Source organism: Pyxicephalus adspersus, chromosome 2, assembly GCF_032062135.1.
Source record: "Pyxicephalus adspersus chromosome 2, UCB_Pads_2.0, whole genome shotgun sequence".
Lineage (NCBI taxonomy): Eukaryota > Metazoa > Chordata > Amphibia > Anura > Pyxicephalidae > Pyxicephalus > Pyxicephalus adspersus.
In genome coordinates, this window is record NC_092859.1 from 97,390,732 (window position 1) to 97,415,446 (window position 24,715).

A 24,715-nucleotide genomic window follows, 5' to 3' on the forward strand; every position below is an offset into this window, starting at 1 on the left:
TATACACACAGACAAGCGCTGCAATATCAGACAGCAGAGCCAATCTGGTTATTTTACTTTTTTTTAACTGTCACTAATGAAAATCATTTTTAGCTGCATAACAAACACCAACAATCCAGTGCCTGGAATTATTGCATGAATCAATTATTACTAATTACAGGTGTATTGCCCTAAAAGGAATGCTGTAGCATCATGTCTAGGGGAAGAGTGTAAATAAAGCATCCTGAGAAAGGAGCCATCCATTATTAGTGGCAGTTGTGCAATGCATCTATATCTGGTCAACTTTACATTGAACTTGTCAGGCATGTTAATTAAAGTAACAATCTGTATAAAAATAATTAGGCATCACACAGCCACTGGTCTAACCCTTTGGATCCTGGTGACTACCAAATACCGATTCTTCATCAAGAGTGCCCCTACTTAATACTAAGGCACAGACGGGGCCGTGGAAAATGGTGGAGATTTTTTTTTACTCCAAAAAGAAGAATCTACTGAAGTCAGGAAAGTAATATTACAAAACAAGACTAAACTAGATGAGAGAACAGCATAGGATGGACAGCAGGCACTTTGTGCAAAGTTAGCAGTGAAATGCACATACAACAGAAGTAACATACAACAAAAACAGACATTTACTTAATATAAAAGGAATAAATAAACTGAAATGAAAAACTAACAATGAATCTAAGTCTCTGTGGCACCACTAGCTCAATTTCAGAATCTATCTATGACATATCTGATTTATTTTCTTTCATTTTATTACATGACTTAATCTGAAATCTACCTTTATATAAGCTTCACCACAAAAGAGCTTTGAACAGCTCATTTCAGATAACTACACAACCTGCAGTATACTAGGCTTTTCTCACTGTGATCTCCAAATCCATTAATGGTTTTATACCTGTCACAGAAAGCTGCTGGCATCTCTCTATAGCATTAAAGGGTGGCGACTTCTGGCCTGTATACAAGATAAAAGGCAAGAGTGAAAAAGAAAAAAAATTAACATAATGTTAGACTGCATCTCACCTAGCAGTTTAGAACCCAGTTGAGGCCAAAGATTACGACATTGCAAATACCCAGCTGAATACATATTTAAAAAAAAAACCAAAAATCTACTCAGGTACAAATATATAAATATATAAATGTGTCAAAAAACAGTCTAAAAATTGTCAGAAGATGGTGGGAAAAATTCCCTTCTAGAGATTTAAAAAAAGAACCCTCAAAAAACAGTGCTCAAAAGTCAGAGCTTGATGTGCATTGTATTGAGTGAAATAAGTATTTGATCCCTTCGCAAAAGATGACTTAGTACTTAGTGTCAAACCCCTTGTTGACAATCAGAGGTCAGACGTTTGTTGTAGTTGGCCACCAGGTTTCCACACATCTCAGGAGGGATTTTGGCCACTCCCCTTTGCAGATCCTCTCCGAGTGAGTAAAGTTTCAAGGCTGATGTTTGGCAACTCCAACCTTGATTTTCTATGGGATTAGGTCTGAAGACTGGCTAGGCCACTCCAGGACCTTTATGTGCTTTTTCTTGAGCCACTCCTTTGTTGCCTCGGCCTTCACGGCCCAGTGTGTTACCAATTGTTTTCTTGGTGACTATAGTCCCAGCTGCCCAGAGATCATGGACAAGTTCACCCAGTGTAGTACTGGGTAGCATTGTCACCATTCTCATGAACATTGCAACTCCACAAGGGGAGATCTTGCATGCAGCGCCAGACTGAAGGTCTGGGCTGGTTAGAGAAGTGCAGATATTTTACTTTTCACCCAGTAAAATGAATGGATTGTTGCCAAACTATTTCTTAAGGCTCCTTGGTTGGTTGTGACCTGTCTTGCACATACAGCTAATCCATTTCTGACTCCATTTGTATTGGAAAGGCAGAATGTTGCAAACAAGTACAGGTTGACATTCAAAAATCCGGTAACCTCCGCACCTAAGGAGTGCCGGGTTTTTTGAAAATTCCAGAATTTTGAAGGTTAAATTCACCTTCACACACTGGCCAGCCCTTCCTCTCGCCCCACATGCGGACATCTGGACAGCAGGGACATCTCAACGTGTATTTAGTGTAGCAAGCAAGACTTAACAGCTGTTTCCGGAGAACAGCGCCATGAAAACATTAAAACATGGTCAAACAGTGTACTTCAGTACCTGTACTGAAAATGCTCTCTGAAATTCATACTGGAAAACTTAAGGAACCGAATTATCGATGACCGGATTTTCAATTGTCAATCTGTATATAGTGTTTTGGGGCCTCAAAAGGATTTCTGATTGGTAAAGTGTATTACTAGCATAGTTGTCCATGTTTATTCAGGCTAAGATTTGTGCCCAAAGCAGGATATTTTTCAGTCATTCTGAAACTAAATTGTTCACAAAAAATTCATATATCACCATTAACTAAAAGTATAATTTTTAGGAAGTCTATGCTGTAATGGCTAAAGGAAAGCTACATTTATGACCAACATTTACATAGAAAGTGCTTTTTTAGGTGTAACACTATTTACCAAAAGATCTGTGAAATAAAGATAACATTATATACTATAGATTACAATGGCTTCATTGGTTCAAATGTTTTACCAATGGAATCATATTGGCCAGCGCTTCCTCAACCTATCTTTAATCCACAAACACCATCGTTGTTTATATAAGAATGTTAAGAAGGGCTTCAAAGTATTGTTTGTGAAACATAACACTAGACAATACCAGGGCTGCGAAGAAGAGACAAAAAAACTCGGAATCTACTTCTAAAATATAAATTATGTATATTCTAGATTGGGTGAAAACAGTCAACATACAACATGTCTTTGCCAATACGATTAACATCGCTGGGACAAAATAACTAAAAAGGCATAAAACATAAAATAAATCATTTAAAAGGGCGATAAATATTATAAGTTAAATTTTTAATAGTTCTCTCTATTCACAAGTCTAAAAATACTTACCTAATTCATTATCTGAAGTCAAATCCACTGAAGAAATTGGGTTTTCATTTGGGATAACAGCATCTAGAACTCTGAAAACACAACCGTAGAAATAATTTTCATAATGTTAATAATAATAATATAAAATATAACACGTTTAACACCCCGGTATAAGGATTTGATTAGGAATCGGATTAAGGCATAACTAGGAAATTAAATTCTAAAACCATACCAAAAAAAAAAAAAAAACAACAGGATCAACAGGAAACATGTCCTAACTTTGCATATTCCATATTTTACATTTGTTTTTCCACCTTGGTAAATAAAAAAAAAAAACAGTAACCATGCATTATCATTTGCAGAAACTTGTACTGTTTAAGTCTTTTGCAGAGGTTACGTTACCTATGAATGTTTTTAACTCTTCTACTCCATTCAGTTAAACTAAAAACGATATACTTTCAAATATATGGTTTGTGTATCAATTATATCAGCTATTTTAAGAAACAAAAGACTTCTTCAAATTATCATCAATAACACAATTAGGTTGCATTAATTTGCCCAATGGGATCATTTTTATTGTCTAAAAAATTGAAAGGCTAAATGGTCATTGACAGCATGAAATATAATTAGATCACATAATTTACAGTTTGAAGGTAGATTGTTATTTAGTAGAATAGACAGGATAATGTAATTGTATTAAAAGTACAATATTTACTGAAAATATAACACATGTTCCATAGTTGGTTTACTTCTTTAGGCACATTTTAATGTCAATCAGTAGTTTTTAATGTATTAAAACTGCATAAAGAAAGTCATTTTATGGTTAAAAACATCCCACTTGTCAAGGTTTGTGACCACTACTCATTTTACGTCATTACATATTGCAACAATTGAAATGCAGCTTTCATTCACATGAAAGGTCACCTTATGCTGGTTGATCCCGTTTCTGATATCACCAATTAAATGTAGGTGAAAAACATATCTATAAAGGGGTTTAAAATTGCACTTTTACTTTTACCTTACTTTTACCTTACTTTTACCTTACTACCATTGCCAGGGTCACCTAGGGGAGGATGAAGTTGCTGTTCTTCCAAATAGAGGGCAGGGATTGTGACATCACACCCAGTAATGCAGAAGACAGGGGTACTAAAGTATAATTACCTTTCCCCTTATCAGATACATTTTTCATCTACTTATAGTAGGTACAATGTTCTCAACAGCCCCATTTAGCTAGGTGCACCATCTGGCACTTTTCAGTAACCTCCTAGGTTTTTTTGGGAGGTTACTGAAAAGTTGGGTCACAATACAAGGGTCACCACCTTTTCCCACCCAGCTTTAAAATATTTCTAGAGAGAATACAGAGGTGAATTGGGTGATAGGGGTCTAGGCCAGCATTAGTAGATTTTCTATTTGTGTGAAAATCTGCTTTGATAGAAGAACTGAAGTCCAGATTAAAAGGGAGATAACATTCCAGGTGGAAATAAAAAAGTATTTTAATTACTTACTTTTGTAGTTCTTTGACATCAATATCGTTTTCAGAAGGAACATTAATGCCTCGGCCATAGCATGTCCCTCCATGAAGGTGAAATTCCAGATAACAATTTCGGGCTTGATTTTCATTTATGGTGTTATGTAATTTTGCATGTAAATTTTGAATTACAATGTAACTTCCAACCTGTATATGAGTAGAAAATGTAATGCATTGTATAACACAAATACTTTATAAATACCAGTAAAAAATACATTCTGGTACAAGGATACAAGTAATCTATTACTTCAGAAGTTGGATTGTCACTTTATTTGGATACATGAGAGGCTATGCTAGTTTCTGCTTACATGTGCAAGCAGAAAATCCCAGTACCAGATAAACCAAACCAGCAAATTCATAAAAAAAACAAACAATCTGTATTTTATATTGTTAGCTGTCCCTTAATGGGATGCAAAACCTCTATACTTCGATTGCATAGGTACCATTTTCACAGATTTTTATATTGCCATGGCAAACACTACCCCTTTAATTCCCCATGACTGGACTGATAACCAAAAGCACAAATCACTGAAAATCATGCAAGAACTTACTGGATGCCTACTGATGATAAACACATTGATTAGCGCTGAAAAGCATTTCAAGGGCCAAACTAAGACAAAGCAACACATTCATTTTAATACAAACAGAAAATACAATTCTTTCACTCCTCTGCCAATTTATTAGGCATCTGGGAGTGAAAGAGTGTTTGTAGTTATATGTATATTAATCTAGGGTGTACATTGACAATAGAACAAAGCATAACTTGGATAGTTGAAGACACATTATTTAATACCCAAAAGGTGATTTACTGTTAGGTCCATAAATCTTTGGACAGAGACAACTTTTTTCTAGTTTTGGTTCTGTACATTACCATAATTAATTTTTAAATGAAACAACTCAGATGCAGTTGATTTGCAGACTTTCTGCTTTAATTCAGTCGGTTGAACGAAAAGATTGCACAAAAATGTGAGGAACTAAAGCTTTTTTTTTCCACAATCACTTCATTTCAGGAGCTCACCAAGTAATTGGACAATTGACTCAAAGGCTATTTCATGGGCTGGTGTGGGCAATTCCTTCGCTATGTCATTATCAATTAAGCAGATAAAAGGCCTGGAGTTAATTTGAGGGGGGGGGGGGGGGTGCTTGTATGTGGAAGATTTTGCTGTGAACAGACAACATGCAGTCAAAGAAGCTCTCAATGCAGGTGAAATAAGCCATTCTTAAGCTGCAAAAACAGAAAAAAACCCATCCGAGGATTTGCTACAATATTAGGATTGGTAAAATCTACAAATTGGTACAACATGAGAAAGAAACAAAGCACTGGTGAACTCAGCAACGCCAAAAGACCTGGACGTCCATGGAAGACAACAGTGTTGGATGATCACAGAATCATTTCCATGGTGAAGAGAAACCCCTTCACAACAGCCAACCAAGTGAACAACACTCTCCAGGAAGTAGGCGTATCGATATCCAAGTCTACCATAAAGAGAAGACTGCATGAAAGTAAATACAGAAGGTGCACTGCAAGGTGCAAGCCACTCATAATCCTCAAGAATAGAAAGGCTAGATTGGACTTTGCTCAAAAACATCTAAAAAAGCCAGCACAAGTCTGGAAAAACATTCTTTGGACAGATGAAACCAAGATCAACCTTTACCAGAATGATGGCAAGAAAAAAGTATGGAGAAGGTGTGGAACAGCTCATGATCCAAAGCATACCACATCATCTGTAAAACATGGCGGAGGCAGTGTGATGGCATGGGCGTGCATGGCTGCCAGTGGCACTGGGACACTAGTGTTTATCCATGATGTGACACAGGACAGAAGCAGCCGAATGAATTCTGAGGTGTTCAGAGACATACTGTCTGCACAAATCCAGCTAAATGCAGTCACATTGATTGGGAGGCGTTTCATAATACAGATGGACAATGACCCAAAACATACAGCCAAAGCAATCCAGGAGTTTATTAAAGCAAAGAAGTGGAATATTCTTGAATGGCCAAGTCAGTCACCTGATCTGATCCCAATTGAGCATGCATTTCACTTGCTGAAGACTTAAACTTCGGACAGAAAGGCCCACAAACAAACAGCAACTGAAAGCCGCTGCAGTGAAAGGCCTGGCAGAGCATTACAAAGGAGGAAACCCAGCATCTGGTGATGTCCATGAGTTCAAGACTACAGGCTGCAAGACTACAGGTTGCCAGCAAAAGGTTTTCAACCAAGTATTAGAATTGAACATTTTATTTTCATTCCCTGAAATGAAGTGATTTTGTTAAAAAAAGGTTTTAGTTCCTCACATTTTTAATGCAATCTTTTCGTTCAACTCGCTGAATTAAAGCTGAAAGTCTGCAGTTCAACTACATCTGAGTTGTTTCATTTCAAATTAAATGTGGTAATGTACAGAATCCAAATTAGAAAAAAGATGTCTCTGTCCAAATATTTATGCATCTAACTCTATAACGGCCTGTGTGGACAAGCTTTGGGCTTGTTTTGATGGTATGAAATTTAAGATATTGTGAGATCATGCAGAAATCATTGCCCAGTCCATTTAAACTGCAAATGACCTCCATTTGATCCGTATCTCACTTGGTTTAGGTCAGTTTAGCATTCTTAAAGCCTTGTATGGGAATGCAAAACCTGTTAAAAGCAAATAACAGCCTATTGACACAGGCCCTAATATAAAATTAGGATTTGATATACACCATACAGCACACAGTGTTGTAGTACTACCACATAAGCCACAAAAAAGCCATATGCTCGCTTAAAATTAATTTCAACATTCCTTATTTTATAACTGTACAAAGATTATTATTAACTAAGCAATGTCCTTAACCCTTATACTACCTGAACTGAAAAACTGACATGAGACTGAACCGATTCTTACCAATTATTTTTTTTATATCTCATTGTGGTAAAATAAACTAACAATCAGGCAGATCAATAAATCTGCACCAAGCAACTAAGAGGATAATGAGAGACACACACATCACAGAAATACAAAACACATACCCACAGAAAGGTCACAAAATGCAAATAAGCAATTCAATCTGTGATATGTAAAAATATAAATATGAGTCTAATATTACAAAGCTAGTGAAGACCCATGTCACTGTACCTTATCCTATGATAACACTTTATCCACGTATTATAATGATAAAAATGGCTTTAGCTGTTTACCTCTCCCAGACTTATACCCTTGTGATTAATAAACTAGCATTTTTTTCTAAATATGAGAAAGGAAAAATCCAGCAGATCTGTAAATTCATGTTCAGAAAAATTCAGGCCACAAAGGGGCAGCATTATCTCACTAGACTGGAGAATGAACACTACATTTCCATGTGAACATTTCTGTAAGAAATATATACTTGACTGCTCCTCATTGCCCTATCTTTTTATATAGGAAGGAAGAAAATAGGGCACACTCTAAAGATCTTGCACTGAGACTCTGGGGAAAAAAAACCTTTTCCAAAGTTGTCAATTGGGTGTGAAATGGACAGAATCTCTGCTCAGTTTTATAACAATGTCAACGTAAATGCATACAAAAGAAGGGGTTCCCCTTAAGGCCAGAGACAGCAATGAAAACCAATAATGTTTAAAAAGTAACAATGCCACAAAATAAAAGTAGGAACTTCTTTATCTAATGATTCACAGCCTTTAAATAAAAGCATACATGACCATCTCCATTTTCCGATGCAGTAATGCAGTGCTAACACAAGTAAAGTTACCCTACTACCCACACGATACCACACTGTTAGCTTTGCCAATCAGAATTTACTTATAGAGGGAACCCTGACTTCTACCCTTGTAGAAGCAATAACACTTATCTGATTGTGTCATGACCACTTTTAAGGCACAGGATATGGAAAAACGGAAGTAAACATTTACAACTGCAAGGAGTCCTTTGCTTAGGCTATGTACACACGTGCTATAACTATCGTTTCCATCGACTAATGACTGCACGATGCATGAATGAGTGCTGTACATACAGCATCGTTCTGCTCTATAGAGAGGGAAGGGGGAGAACGACGGAGCGGCACCCCGTGCATATGGTAAAGGCTGCAGCAATGTTGTTATTTTTCATATGCAAATCAAACGAAATTTGCCAAAGGTCTACCAAAATCAATGAATTACTGAAATACCGAATTAAGGAAAATGTTATGTGTCAGCAGTATAATACACCAGCCTATGGTGTTTTAGCTTATCAAACTTCACTTCTGACTTTTTTCAACTTTCCTATTTTTTCATATTCTCTAACAAAGTGGTGACAGGTCAGCTTCATGGAGAAATCTGAGGTTTTGGGGGAAAAAAACTATTATAGATGGGGAACATGTCATTTATCTAGCTATTCTGTTGGCAGGGAACATTTGATCTTAAGACATGACAAAATCTTTGGCAGTACAAGTTTACCATCACTGTTTTTCCTTGGTTTGGTTAGAGCAGGAACTTGTTAGAAAATTGCTTTCCGGGATTCTGTCAGAAAGTTTTTTTCTCTCTTTCCTGCTGGCAAAAAAAATTATATTCTCTGGTAGACTTGGGCTAGGCTGGAACTCCATTCAGATATATGTATTTATGTCCACCTGACCTCAAAGGTAGAAATAAAAGTAACTCTTCAACATAAATTCCCCTGTCATGTGTGAACCACATGATACTGGTTAATTTGTTAGCAGGAAAAAAAGAACATTTTTCCTATGTTAACCACTCAACCTATAACTATGCAGTGATGTAGGTGATAAATAGGACATGGTCCATTTGATTATCTTCAGCATGAAAACGTTGGATGTAAATAGGAAGCAATCTCACCTATTGTTAAAATCAGACAAATCATATTTAGCCTAGATGACTACAGTGTAAAAAGACATGTCATAAACTCGTAAAATACTTATTAGAGATTTTAGAGAAAGGGAAATACAATATTTAGATTTTACCTTAAGAGACTTAGCACTTTTCACATGGTTATCATAAACTAAAACATCTACAGTAAGATGTTGATGGTGACCTATGAAATCACTGTCTCCTTCAAGAGCTTCTTCTTCTACACAAACTTTCCATGTTGGCTCAGGACATTTACTACCATCCCATACCTGTAAAAAAAACAAAAAAAAACAAAAAACAAAAAAAAAACAGACAGTTGAGAGAACATATCACCAAAGGAGACCTACAATGTAGCACAAAACTTTTCAGGTTCCAACTATTTCCCAACTAGGCAGACCTAAACTCAGAATTTTTACTTTACATAAAAGAGTAGACAACCAAGTAAGAATTTTTTTTTACGTGCAACACACTTTTTTTCCGATTGGGTGATGCAGGAAGGAGAACCTGGAAGAAGAGAGAAAAGATGTCTGCGCTGGATTGAACACAGATACCGGGGCGACGTGGGACCTGATCTGGATAGACTGAAAAATGAAAATTTTGCCCAAAGCTATACCTCAATTCACAATGGGTATATATCGAAAACAGACACATTGCAAATTCAGCGCATTCATTTACAGAAATTACTTTGACATTCTTCAACGTTTTCAAACTTAAAATGAAAAAAAGATGAAATAGCTAGGTGCTAAAACACCTCCGTTTTTCTTTGCACTAAAAGTCAAAACTACATTTCTAGTTGTGTGTGATTGTAAGAGAAACCATTGGAAGAAATTGCTCAATTTGTATCTCATACATCATACTATTTTTGGATTAGTTTACCTAAAAGAGAATATCATTTAAATTGCTTTTGAAAGCACAATGTTTGTATCAAAGCAATGCTGCAAAATAGTTATTTTTCCTCATGGAAATCCATTTTGCATTGTTTGTACTAAATGTAAAGTTGGAAAGAAAGCTTATCCAAAATAATTTGTTTTCTGTAATAGTCACATTTCAACCAAAACCTGTAATGGCAGGAGAAAACAGACTGTCTTGCAGGACATTTTGTTTCACCGCTTTCATCTGTATCGCAGCACATATGGTATCAAAGATCACCCACTGTGCTAAGATCTCACATCACAAGCTATAAAAGATACAGTAATAGTATGCATGACATATTGCAGCATACGTGAGACTCTGTTGTAGCATACTAGGCAAGAAAATCCTCTGAAATTAATGTTACTGAGGTAGATTGTATTTACAAGCTTACATTTTTACAATTAATATTTAATCATTATTGGTGGAAATTTAATGTTTAGTGGACCTATTTGCTGCACTATAAAATTGGGCCACCGGGTCTTAAATTACAGTCAATCAAGTTGGAAATGCATTATGGTTACCAATCATATAATGTCTATATCATGTCTAATCCTTTGGGGAAGGGTTATAACCCTATTATTTGTGCTGGGGACAGTGAAATAATAAGGAATACAAAATGATATGCTTGTCACCTAAACAGTGGAAGGTTTCTTTTCTCATGGGTGATTTGGAGAACTCTGGTTGCAAAATTCAAGCAAACGGGTAGAAGAGAGGCAACATGTAAAATTCTTAGCTAACAGTTGCATGTACCAGCCCAAAAGCTGTATACCTGGTGTACTTGTCCTTTTTAACATGTTAAATATCTGTAATTTAAGGCTTGTAACATAAGTTGAGCTTTTGGGGTGTACACCATAATTTTCTGAATCTAAAAAATGTGTAAAAGTTTTCTCAACCAAGGTTTCTCCAGAGGTTGCTAGGGGTTCCTTAAAACCTATGAGTAATTTGTGCCTCGTAGGTCAGTTTAAGTGACACCAATTATGTTTTGGCTATCTGTAATAATAACATTCTTCCAAATGACCACTACGATACTTTAGTATGAGCTGTGGGTATAGTATTTATTGTTAGGGGTTCCCTAGGACCTGAGTGTTATGGGAAAGGTTACCCCATGATATAAAGGTTGAGAAACCTTTAGCTGGGATTGGTGTAGAACAGGGGTGCCCAAAACGTCGATTGCGATCTACCAGTCGATCGCAAAGGCAACCCGAGTTAATTGCAGAGCCCTGCCTTACCCCTCCCTGCTGTTTACTAGCAGCCTGGCTGCTACGTCTATGGGGATCCTGGGGGTGTCTTTCTGTGTGTGAATATGTGTAACAGTGGGGAGGGAGGCAGAAAGGGCAGTCTGAGGTGAGCAGAGCTGGGCGATACTTTTGTACAGATTAGCAGTTTTTTTTCTTGTGCAGTGCGTAATTCTCCTATGACAGGTGAACTGTAGCTTTCCTGTCACTAATGTCTTGTAGTGCAATGTCTGTGCAATGTTCTGTCATTCAATGTCTCATTAGCTTCAGTCACTTCTGTGTAATACTTGGTATATATATAAGGAAATATATGTTTAGCATTTTTATTGTTGATAGATCATTTTGACTTGGTCATTTTAAAAGTAGCTTGTGCACCCTTGGTGTAGAAGAATGGTCAACTTTATAACATGAAAATTCACTAAAAAGAACTATGTAAGAAGATATGTACACGTTTGTATATATACATTTGTTTTTTATTTTTTATACTGCTGGTAAATAATTTAGCTATTCTGTGATGCTGAATAGTTTAGTTTAAAAAAAACAAAATGTGTTTGGTCAGAGATGACTCAAGTTTTCATGTCAGGAAATACAGCTAGTCAGCACAAAAGACCTTATTTAAACAATTTTAACATTTGGGTTAACAGGTTTCAAATTGTTTAATTCAACATACAAATAGGCCTTTTATAGAACAGTTAGTCCCTGATAAAACCAGGAACACGTCAAAGGACAAACATTCAATACATGGGCACATCGCAGGAAACTGGGTAATCTTGTCAAAAGGCCTGTTAGATCACCAAGTAATAAAAAAACCTTCCATTTTATTTATTTCCACTGAGTTTAGATTGGTACTTCACAAGATGTTTTTTTTCTCTTCATTAGAATCAATATTTTACAAGATACGGCTATGTAAAGTCATCCTCCTATACATGGATGACCTCTGCTGTAAAAGTGACTCCACAAGCAATCAAGAACAACATTAAAAAAACAAAAGAATTCAATAAAACAAACACAAAGTGAAGACTGAAATGCAATATACCAATAGATTTGTTTTTTTTTCAGTGAAACTAATAGATCCTCTGTTGTATACATGTTGTACAGAAAAACATAACATGTGTGCGTCAGTTTACCTTTAGAAGATATGATGCTGTATCCAGCTCTGCTTTCCCAACTAGCTGACAGAGCAAATTAAAATACTGCTCTGGTTTTATCTCCGACAGTTTTAGTCTGGATTTAGAAAAGTGTGCTTGCCCCATTTGCCAGACCCGTAAGGATTCTACAATTTTGTGGTCTTCTTCATTGAAGCTGTATGTTTTGCTGGATGTTCTCGGCAAAATTGGAGCCCCTGCAGTGCCTTCAAAAACCAAAGCTGAAAATCCATTACTGCTGATACCTCTAAATTCTCCATTAAATTGTGTGATCTATGGAACGCAAAATCAAATTTACCAAATGTAATGCACAGACACCAATATGGCACAATAAATAAAAGACCAATAGGGTTTTAGGTAGCATCAACAAAAGTCCTAAATGATTGTATTTATACTAGGAGCAACTATTCTGCAGGATTATTCATGTGTTGCAGTCAGGGAACTCGAAGAAGAACTTCCAAGCTACCAAGTAAAATATAAATAATGTAAAGGTAAAACACAACACACAAGTAACTAGCTTACTCTGGACTGCAAAACAACAGTTCACAATTTTTACCTACACTACTAAAAAGAAAAATAACGAAAGAGTAAAAAATAGTATGTATTTAAATGAAGCCCTGCACAAGTACAGATTCTTTAGTGCAATGGGGTTGCGTATTCTTCAAGATGAATTAGGACCACCCTCCAACACTTCTGGTGTTTATGCATTGCTGAATTTTTCATGAAATTATGTGTACAATACAGAGTTCAGGCATTTCAATACATAAGTCAGACTATGTCATTACTGCAAAGCTTATAGGAAACTATAACAGTTCATTTGCACTTCTATTTGAACTTTTTTCAGTGTTAACAGCTTTATACCTATATTTTTCTTAATAATTTGTATACCATCTTTATAAATAATGTATCACCACTATAACATATATACAATTTGTTGTAAGGAACATATAATACTAAAGCATAGTTCTCCCCAGAAGGTTTTAGCCGGTTGCTCCGCCCAGCTGCTGTGAATACCCCACCCACTTCTCCTCGGCAGCTCTCATCCTCTGCACGGATCTCAGTGAGGCTGCTCTGTGCTCAGGTGTCATCCGTTCAGAGGATTGCTGCTGGGATGAGAGGTGAGCACACACAGTTCATCCTTCATATGAAGGAGACACAGGCAGCCCCACCCCCATCTCATAGCAGGAGCTGGGATTTCGATTAAAAAAACAAAGAAAACAGATCTGCTTATAAAATGTATCCACTGCTAGAGCTGTGTGTGAAGTCTGCATGTGGTTCTGCATCCTCACAGCTCTGTGTGTACAAACCTCCATATCTCCTAAACTGTATGTCACAATGACCTGTAATTTTCAGGGTGTACAGAGGACACTCATAGATACTAGTTACTACAATTTCAGCCAGCAGCTTTAAGGAATTTCAAGATATGGGGATCACAAATGTAAAAAGTTCTGAAAATTGAACTTTGGGGGTGCTGTTTTAAAGGAAAGTGCAACTTGGAGTCCTAAATTGAAAATGCAAATTGGGGACCCCAGGGCCACTAACCTAGCAAGGAGCATTGGGATGGGGCCCCTAAATAAACCTACCTGTCACAAATCTATACTTATGAGGCTACTATCTGCTTCTTTCTTTGAACTCCAATTTCTCAGAGGTGGGAGGTACAAAATTGAAAATTTAGGTGCAAGTGACAGGCACATAATCCCCTTACAATCTCATTACTACAGCATCATTAGAACAAAAAAACACTCTGCACATCAAAATGGTCTTCCCTGCCCTGTTACACATTCCTGTCCTATTAACTAACATTCTGAACTTCAATTTCAACTTCCAACCTGGAATGGGGAGGTGTAAGAAACCAAAAATATAGGTACAAATGGGGAACATCTGTGACTAACATCCTCTAAAACTTCATCACTATGGAATCATTAGAACAAAAACTCCACCCACTAACATTTAACGGGGTTGAGGTACAGGAAGAGTACAGTGATGTGTAACAAGGAAGTGCATTTTGATGGACAGTTTTTTTTTAATGTTGTAATGATGCCATGGTTATTAAAGGAGATCGCCACACGTGTCTTCCACTTCCACCTATATTTTTGTTTTCCTGCACCTCTTGATTCTAGAGAAATTGGGGTTTGAGGTAGAGATGCAGACAGATATGTGTAACAGAGCAGGCAGCACATTTTGCTAGGTAGCGATTGATGTTCTCATAATGCCATAGTAATTACATTTTAGAAGGGTTTAGCCACAAGTGTCCCCCACGTGCACCTACAGTTTCAGTTTCATATGCCTCCACGTGTACCTTAAAAATTTCAAGTTATTACTTTTATAATTTTATTATTATCGAGTTGTTAGGCTGCAGAATATGACAAGAAGCTTTTACACTCACATTGCTATCACACTGCACTGCCGATGACATTACACCCTGCGGATAAACTTCACAAACTGTTTTTATATTGAATATGGCCAGTGATGAGAGGAGGTCACTGTCTGTCTTGTCCCTATCTGATATCACATGCATGATGCTACTAAAGCATCACCACATTTTTAACATTTAGTTTAAAGAGTGACTTTGGTATTTGTTATGTAATGGAAAAATGTGCGTTTTTTTTGTTTTTACACTTTTGTGGAGAGGACCTCTTCTCCCCTTCAGTCTTCACTTCCATTTCGGTAAAGACCGAAGGGCAAATCCGCAGCCTTCTGGGATATTTGTGTCACGTATCCCAAGAGGCTATGCACTGCTCCTTGTGTGCTTGCACCTTCAGAGGATTTCTTATAATGTAAAAAAAAGTGTTCAATCTCATGCATGTGCAGTGCAAGGCGGCACTGGACGTACAAGTGAGCATCAGAGAAAAGGTGGAAGATGGGCCAGCATGGGCCTGCTGGGCTAATTTTGTAAAAGTATCAGGTGAAAAAAAAATGTTTACACAAAAGTTCACTTTAACTAAATATAGCCTCAGGAGCAAATCTGAAGTTAGGCTGACTTCACACCGGCAGTAAGGTTACATTTGTACATTCCTCATGCCAGGAACCACTGCTTCTTAAAAAACTTCTAGCTCTGAAAAAGCCCAGCACTTACCGTATGTTACCAATCCTAGGTGCCTAGAAATTCCAGAAATCACTTAGAAGGGGTAAATGTTTTTTGCTGCTAATATGAACTAAGCCTAACTTGTTACACCACGTTCATTATACTATTACACTACTACAAAGGAATACACGCCTAAAACTTAGAACACTAGGAAGTTGGGTCACAATACACGGCATGGGATGGAAAAATACATAGAATGGAAAAATTGGATATACTAACGGGGCAGGCATTACAAAGTTGTAACAAATTATTGTGAGAAGGTAGAACACTGAAACCATAGGATGTTCCTGGATACCCATGGCATAAACAACTGGAAGCACTAAATTTGCCATGTTTTGCCACACCCCGTTTTTGACCACCCAGCTACAGCTTCCCTCAACCCGGCTGAAAAAAAATTATGGGGAGAACACTGCTAAAGATGGGATTCACAGATCAGTATGGGTTATGGAAAGACACAACACAATAGATGCATGATACATGGCTGACTGAAACTGTTCATGGATTAAAAAAAATATTCATCAGTACATCACTGACACTCAAAACAAGCCTTTATTTAGTCACATAAAATCTTACTTTTACGATGTTTTGGGGCTCCAACTTTTTTATCCAATGCTCATTTTGAGAGTTTATTATATAATGGAGCAGTTTTTATCCACATTTTAACCTCCCTAGCAGTCTAATTCCGTCCAAATTTCCATGCAAAATAACAGTACAAATTGTTGCATGGAAATTTATTTTTCATTGTAGGCTGTAATTCTTAGGCATAACTCAAGGATATTTATTAAATGTATTAAATTTAATAATAAACTTTAAATAACAAAACACAAAAATCTGTTAAAAATAAAAAAAAATGTAAACATGCAATGTAACTGGTGTATTATTACATCACTGCCTGTAATGAATGGAACTTCCGAGTATACTACACTGCCTATTGTGAATTTCCTGAGGCTTTGTAATAAGCCAATAACAAAAATGTATTCACTTGTGTGAACCAATTTCACTTGAGTTATGTAAGCAGTTGTTTCAGAACAGGTCCTAAGTGTGCTGCCTAGACCAAAGACATAGCACATATAATATTACCATGTCATATTTCATATATAAAAGTGGTATAGCAGGTGTGAACAGTGCTGGACTACATCTAGAAACCCCATCTACTTTCATGGAGTTACCATCAACCTAAACATGAGTAAACTACTCACAGGAGACAACAAGGGTTCTTCTTTGGATGTTTTTAAAGAGCATCCAATCTATCAGTAAAACATCCATTTTAAGACAAACAAAACCATACCTTTATTCTGTGAAATCTTACAATATCACCAACCGAACAGACTTTGGGTAGCGTGTCTTGATTTCCACTGAAAAATGTGCAGAGCAGCTTTGCATTAGACTGATCAATGATGGTAACAGTAGAACAATAATCTGCAACCAAAAAAGGAAAACATTTCTCAATAAAATCATCGTAAAATACACATGATACAAGCAGAGGGAATCTCAAACCACCGCACAGAATACACTCATTTTGCACAAAGTGGCCTTTTTCTGCAAGTTACAGTTGGGCACAGGAGATTTTCCTGGTGCTGTCACCATTATAAATGAAACTGAAATTTATTACCTAGAATATTATATCTATTTAGGACGCTCCCTATATCGATCCCTAAAATGATTCTTTGAAATATACAGAACAAGCTACTCAAATTTGTATGGGGCAACAAGCAACACCGTATAAATGCGTCAATGTTGTACACCCCAAAGAAATTGGGAGGTTTGGTAGTTCCCAATATAGTATTATACCATAGAGTGGTTCAAATAGCAGCTCTAGGACAGAGCACTCTACCACATCCTAGACCACAATGGACCGACCTGGAAGCCTTAGCTTGCCCTTCCATACCGATAGAGGTACTTATGTGAATACCTTCAAATAAGAGACCCTGAATTTCTTCCTGGATGCGATCAGGGTCGATTTTGGTGGTGGTGCAAGAAGAGTTTTTTCCGCATTGGAGATTTGTTAGATGGGAAAGCCATCCTTAGTTGTTCACACCTAGAAGAGAAATTCGCCCTCCGGCCAGCCGAAGTTTTCAGGTACTATCAAATCATATCCTTTATCCAATATAAGCTTAAAGGGCTGTCTTCTCCTTACCAGAGTGTTTGAAAAATCTTGTAGCATGATCAATGAAGCTAAACAAAGGATATCAGCAGTCTATGGCACACTATTTCCCCAAGACAAAAATTTTTTTAGATGAAACAACGGAAGCGGATCTAGGGGTAGATTGGAGTGCTCAGGTTTAGCAAGAGTTGTCGATTTGCTCTGTTTCCCCTAATACATCACTTACTAACTATGGCTAACTATAAAGTGTTGATGCAGTGGTATTTGGTTCCGGTCAGAATTCAAACTAAATGCAAATATTTCCCCCTTATGCTATAGAAGCTGCAGTCAGATGGGAACCCTGTACCATGCTGGAGCTGCCCTCGAGTCCAGAGATTCTGGATTTGAATTTATAATCTCTTATATACAGTTACACAAGTTGATCTCCCAAAATGAGTGGAAAGTGCCATATTTTCACAGCTAGAGGAATCAGTTTCGAGACAGTGGATTAGACTGGTTAAAAACATTCTGCTAGTTGCCCGCATCACCATTGCTTGTTACTGGAAAGCTTCCAATATTCCTCCTGATTTTACTAAACATAAATTTATTGGATAATGATTATTGATAAGTTAACATGTACCCTTAACAACCTGAATATAGTTTATAAAACATGTGACCCGTGGATTGAATTTTGCAATGTGTAATCTCTAGGAGTGGAACCCCCTCCATACTCTTCCTCACCCAGTTGGTTTCCCCAAATACCTTCCCCCTTCCTTTTTTTCTCTCCCGTGGTTAAAATGCCTAAATGTTTTTTCTTTATTTCCCTTATGTTTATTATCCCACCTCTGGTTACTCGAGATAATTCTGATATAGAGTAAGGGGACCTGAAACATTTGAAGAATGGTTATCTTATAATAATTCTTGATTAAACCTTTTGTATAAATAACAATGAATAGTTATTAGTTTTCAAGCTTTTTTTTAATATGGAAATCTAAACTAGTTTGGACAGTTAAGAAATGAATATTTTTAATGACCCCCTTATACTATGTTTCCTTTCCCGTCTTGTTTTTGTTTATTTTACCAATGTTTGTAATTAATATTTAGAAAATTAATATAATTTTTTGAAAACAAAAAATGTGTTTTTTTATTTTTATTTTCTCTGTAAAATACTTAAGCCCAGGTTATAAAAGGACTGAGGCTTTAATATTGTAAAAACAAAAAAAAAAAAACACATTTTGAACTAAAATTCCACTTTCAAAATCTGTGATTAGGCAGGGCTTTATTGCAGAAAGGGTCAGGAAATGTCCCTTCTGCAATAGGCACTCTTTTCTGCCTGACTGCACACTGAAACTGTCAAAATCTCTGAGCTATGCAGTGTTGATTGCCAGAATATCCAGCAATCCCGGCATGCCCTGCAGTTGCCAGAACTCCAGCGTGCCTGAATGGGAGATACGTCATACCAGCTCAGATGACCAATCAGGATGACCAAAGATCGCAAAAAGGAAGAGAAGAAGATGATGGGGGTGCCCTGCGACAGAATGGGGACAGGTGAGCATAACGATTTAGCTGTACTTAAAAGTGGTCCACCTATGTTTTAGCATGACTGCTACCCAAGATTGACAAGTTAAAAAGAAATCCTTTTTAAAAAATGTCTGACCACTGGGTGACAGCCATGAGAAATATTTAAAAAAAAACACCCAATATATATATATTTTTATAAAGTTTAGGTAGTAAGGAGTTAAACCATCACAGAAACAAGTGTCCATGAGAATGTTTAAGAGAAGTGTTTTCTTATTTAGGGGAAATCTCTTCTTACTTCCTTTTGTGTCCTGGAATTTTGAAAAATGTGTTGTCTTTAAATAGATGTTGAGTGTCCAAGAACATAGTGGGAGGTGTGCAGTTTGTGTAACCCCGGTCTTAATTACTTAATCTAATCAGTTGGTGACAGGAAGCGTACAACAGATATGTTTTACATTTACATGGTTGTCAAATTATCAGGGTGGAAATGTTAAAATGGCTTTGTATGTATGTGAAAGAAGTAGTAGAACCCCCCCCCCCATTGATTTAAAGATGGTTGTTCCTGTTTTGCAGAGATGGCCACTTTCACACTTCCTGCAAGTCAATTAAAACTGAAAACTTTCTATAAGGTGTAGACTGTCCCTAAAGTGTTAGTTCTATTTGTTGGGAAATGCATTGGTTGAAAGGTTACTTTGGATCCCCGATATACAGGTCCTTACCTCACCTCATTAAAATGCATATACAATGTTACTTTGTTGTTAGTGTGTTGGGTTTTTTGGATGCACAAGTTTTTGTCAAGTTTTAATGACTCAAGACACAGGGATGTGGTGTTAGTTAAAAACCCTTCAGAAATTTTCTGATACCCCTACCACATACAAGCCAACTTTATTACATGCAGAGTTGATAATTCTGTGTATCTTAGAAAGTCCATATGAACATCGAGTACATTTCCTAGGATTAAGATAGAAGTACAAGGTACAAATAAAACGCCTTTACCTTTTCCTGTTCAGAAAATCTATCACCTTTTCTTTGTAGCAGCTAGTAGGGTGCATTATCAAGAACTCAAAGTACTATCATTGAAAAACTGCACATTTTTCCTTAATATCTGGCAAAAACATTACATTTATCCGTATGTTCTGGCATGATGGTAAAGTACTCTAGCCGCATATTAAAACTCTTGGGCAGGACCTTCTTCTCTCGTTAAGTAAGCTCCCTGTCCTAAATGTTCTTTATTCCATTTGTTCTTATTTCTTTAGGTATAAGGGCTAGTCACAGTTAAATAGACTTCTTCTGTACAGTAGTTCAGTTCTAATTAGTGTTGGGAAGATTCCCCAACCTAAAAAGCCAGTTAGGTAACTGCCATGGAATGTGTCAACACAAGATTAGTGATGTGCAAGTTTGTGGTTGTCCAAGAACAGATTTAAAGGTGTGAAAATTTGTGGAACCACCCTGTTCTACTTCCAAAGTGTCTACAATATTTATTTCCTAATTTATTTTTGGAGTTTTAGGGCACCAAGGCTCTACGCAGACCGCACGATTTTCAAACGAAAGACTGAGGGTAGATTTTTCATTGAACAAGGGATATGAAGACTATTGAGACATAGAATAGGAGATGTAAAAAACCCGAAGAAATTGGTTACATATTTCTCTTCTATAATGCATCAAAAAAAATTATTTCAATGTGGTGTGCTGAGTTCAACATTTTTATGCAAGATCTTTGCAAAATCTGCTAGGTTTACACACATGGGTAGATTGCCCTGATCGATTTTTAGCTTAATTAGATTTACCAGTATTCTGTTTTTTCATGTTCCATGCTTCCTGAAGATGCAATACCTGTGAAACGCGCCGGGAAGTGAATAATGAGACTTTTTTTTTTTTATAATTATTGGTGTTATATGATGAATAATGATATTTGGTGCCTTAAAAGTTCAACAAATTAGAAAAAAAATATTGTGAAAACTTTAACATGGATGTGACACCTTAACTCAATAGTTATTTTCAACATTGGCACTAATTCCATAGTGAACTCCCTTGCTGCAAGGTGTGATTTCTTAATTTATATGGCTGGAATTGCCAAGATAGAGGTTTTGGACCCCGTGGGGCAACTGGAAACACTAAAAGGTCATTATGTCACCTCAGATCTGTTGCTCAAAACCAATGCTGTTTAAATCAATCTTTTTATTTGTCAACTTCTTGGCACCAAGGGATCAATATATATCATATATTTACTGTTTTTTTAAATTACCATTTGTCTTGATACATTCTATGTTAATTAGAGATAACTGGATTTAGAGGAGTGAGCTACCCTGTTTGGCTATAAATGTTGAAATATGTTTCAAATACTTAATGAAACTGAATAAAAGACTTGGCTAAACTGATGAAAGTTTAAAACATTAGAATAGAGGTTCAGTTGAATGCAACTAACTACTACTACCTATTTAACCACCTGAGCGGTAGAAAAAAGATGCTGAAAGTGGTAACATTCGGGGTGGCTAAAACAATAGAAAACAATAGTAAATCAAGACATACCTGATCCGCTGGCGTCCTCTGCATCCGATGAGTCACCGGGGAGTTCCCGGTGACGTTGGTGCATGCGGACATTCTGTTCGGGGCATGGCGGGAATTTTAAATCTATTTGTATTCTATTCAATACTAAAAAAAAAACTGTATTGAATGCAATACAGTGGATTTATATTTGTGAAAGCAGTACATTGTCTTTCATGAACATTTATTTTAGAGTATAACATAATAGTATGAGTATAATATTTATTTAAAATATATATATTTTTTTAATTATTTAAACTTTTTTTATGTATTTATTTTTATTATTTTGATATGATTTTGTGTTTCAAACTTTATTATACTCATACTATTATATTATACTGTAAAATAAATTTTCATAAAAAACAATGTACCACTTTGAGACATATAAATCCGGACAGAAATGAACGGCCCAGGAGGTTAAAGCGGAACTAAACCAAAAAAATTATACTCCCCTTTACTTCCACAAAGCCCCAGATTCCTCTGGAACTGTCTTCATTTGGGTCCCACGCTGTCCTGTAATCCATCTTCGTCTAAGCGCCTCCATCTTCCTCCTTTTGGCTATATCACTTGATCTTGAACTGCGCAGGATCAGATGATGAAGCCTGGTAAATATGGAAAAAAGAGTCCTGATCTCACTGAGCATGCATGAGAAGATCCGCATTTTATCCCCATTACAGGAAAAACGCCAGTTCTGTGCATGCCCGCAACATCTTAGGATGCACGGTGTGAGTATCCTAAGAGGCTGTGCGCTCCCATTCTGTTTTTACCGCCACAACTTTACCGGGGTTTAAAAAAAAAAAAAGACTAAAAAATATGTTTATTTTTACTTTATATAAAAGAGTTGTCTACCCTTTTATGTAAAGTAGGCCTTTTGGCGATAGGCCTGCTTTAATGACATATATAAATGAATGCTACACCTACCCTAGCTATGGTACAAAAAGACATTAGGACTGGAGAAGCAGTGTCGATAAGCTGCAAGAAGTCAACATCGTAGTCCAGTTGCACAATATACCATGACTGGGATTCATTTGAAACGTTACAGTTTATAGAAATGCTTTAGGACAGTGGTCGCCAACCAGTGGTCTGGGGCTCTGGCCAGTGCGCCGGGGACACCGGCCAGAGCCATGGATCATGTCCTGCGATGGGAGAGTGGGCAGGTTCTGGCATCATGACGTCACTATGGGGGAAGTTTCTTCCCCTTTGAGTGACAACACGGCTCCCCGCATATGCGTGGTCCAGATTCCGTGTATTTAGTGGTCCGTAGGTCCGAAAGGGTTGGCGACCACTAAATTAGGAAACATATATCAAAGACTGAAAGCTATGTTTAAAGCAGATAACAATAGATAAAACAGACCTAATGTGCAATGTGGAAGTTTGAGGTGTCTAGGCCTGGAGGACAGTGGAGAGACAAGAGGCTGTAGGTGTTCTGGGGGTAATGTTAGCTAAGTTGACCCATTAGGGGTGAATCATCTAACTAGAAGGGATCAGAAGTAAGTAGATCCCTGTGCATGACACATGATATAGCTGTAAATTCAGATTCTGTGGTCGGTGATGATGAGATGAATGTCAGGGTTATTTTTTCCAGAATCAATAGTAATGATATTTAGTGTGCTGCCGGACATGTTTTTCATATATCAAATATAGTTTTCTATTGTCTCTGAACTTCTAATTACTGATTACAAAATACTGCACATTCATCATCTATTTCCCCCACCTGAATACTTTTCAATGCCACCTGGCTGGGGAGAACAATGAAAATGCGAGCTCAGGTTGTGTTCAGGGAAGAAACAATCCACTTCATCCATACAAGTCACAGCATAAGTGTTCATAGTGACAAATGATGCAGCTGTGCTCCAAAGACAATAGCCTGCACTTGACCTGCATTTCATACTGATGTGCTGCATGCAAAGAACCCCACCAGAATGTGTTCAGACCCAGCCTGCCTTGTGTACTATACAGTATATAGTATATAGAAATTGCTCTATTAATGTCTATAGGATTTCAGACCCAGCCTGCCTTGTGTACAATACAGGATATGTATAAATAGTGCTCTATTAATGTTTATAGGAATCAGACCCAGCCTGCCTTATATACTATACAGTATATATATATATATATATATATATTGCTCCCTTAATGTCTATGGGATTTCAGACCCAGCCTGCCTTATATACTATACAGTGTGTATGTGTATATATATATATATATATATATATTGCTCCCTTAATGTCTATGGGATTTCAGACCCAGCCTGCCTTGTGTACTATATATTGCTCCAATAATGTCTATGGGGTTTTGCTGACATGCACCTGACAGGTTTCTCTATAGTACAATCTTGAATGTTGTGTGAATCATTGCAGCACCCCTCATCCAATACCTACCTGTTCCTTTGCTGCGATATGGAAACTTAAAAAACGTGACAACTCCATACAGGTTTACTACAACTCCTTCTGTTATCTGGTCCAGGGGAGTATAAATGTACTTTTGGGCTGAAGCCTAAATAAAATACAAGCACACACGGGTTAGTACATAGCCTGCTGCGGGCAATACATTATTTATTACAATATCACTACACCTCGCTACCTACACTCATCATTCACATCAGCAGGGTTACACTGAGCACAACCTGGCATTGGCGCTTCCCGGTTACACTGCACGCTGGAGGGCTCGGAGGCGGACGTGACGTCAGGGGGGGCGGGGCCGTGCAGTGTTTAGGAAACTGAGGCGCGCGCATTAGGTTTCTGCTATCTGTGAGGAGAATTTGTTTCTGCTTCTCCCCTATTAATGACACCGCTGTATGTATACGGGACAAGCGATGTTGCGTGCTGGATGTGGGAGATTCGTGCAGAGTGGATAGAATTAGTCAGGCTTAGGGGGTGTCCTGGTTGCAGGTTGTTGTACACTGACAAAAATGGTTACTGCCGAATATCATGCACACACAA

At 37.2% G+C, this 24,715-nt stretch overlaps 1 protein-coding gene across 1 annotated transcript in view; it reads right to left on the reverse strand.

Annotated features, from left to right (window-relative positions):
* The window catches only part of POT1 (protection of telomeres 1), a 41,834-nt gene extending 17,384 nt beyond the window's left edge, over positions 1-24,450 (reverse strand). Inside the window, exons 1-8 of the mRNA XM_072401590.1 lie at positions 24,361-24,450; positions 24,155-24,269; positions 16,917-17,047; positions 12,526-12,816; positions 9,365-9,520; positions 4,419-4,588; positions 2,935-3,005; positions 899-955 (exon numbers count right to left, since the gene is read on the reverse strand). Coding sequence (XP_072257691.1) covers positions 899-955; positions 2,935-3,005; positions 4,419-4,588; positions 9,365-9,520; positions 12,526-12,816; positions 16,917-17,047; positions 24,155-24,269; positions 24,361-24,369 — 1,000 coding nt within the window. The 5' untranslated portion in view covers positions 24,370-24,450. The remainder of the gene's footprint in view (positions 1-898; positions 956-2,934; positions 3,006-4,418; positions 4,589-9,364; positions 9,521-12,525; positions 12,817-16,916; positions 17,048-24,154; positions 24,270-24,360) is intronic.
* Between the last annotated feature and the right edge of the window lie 265 nt (positions 24,451-24,715).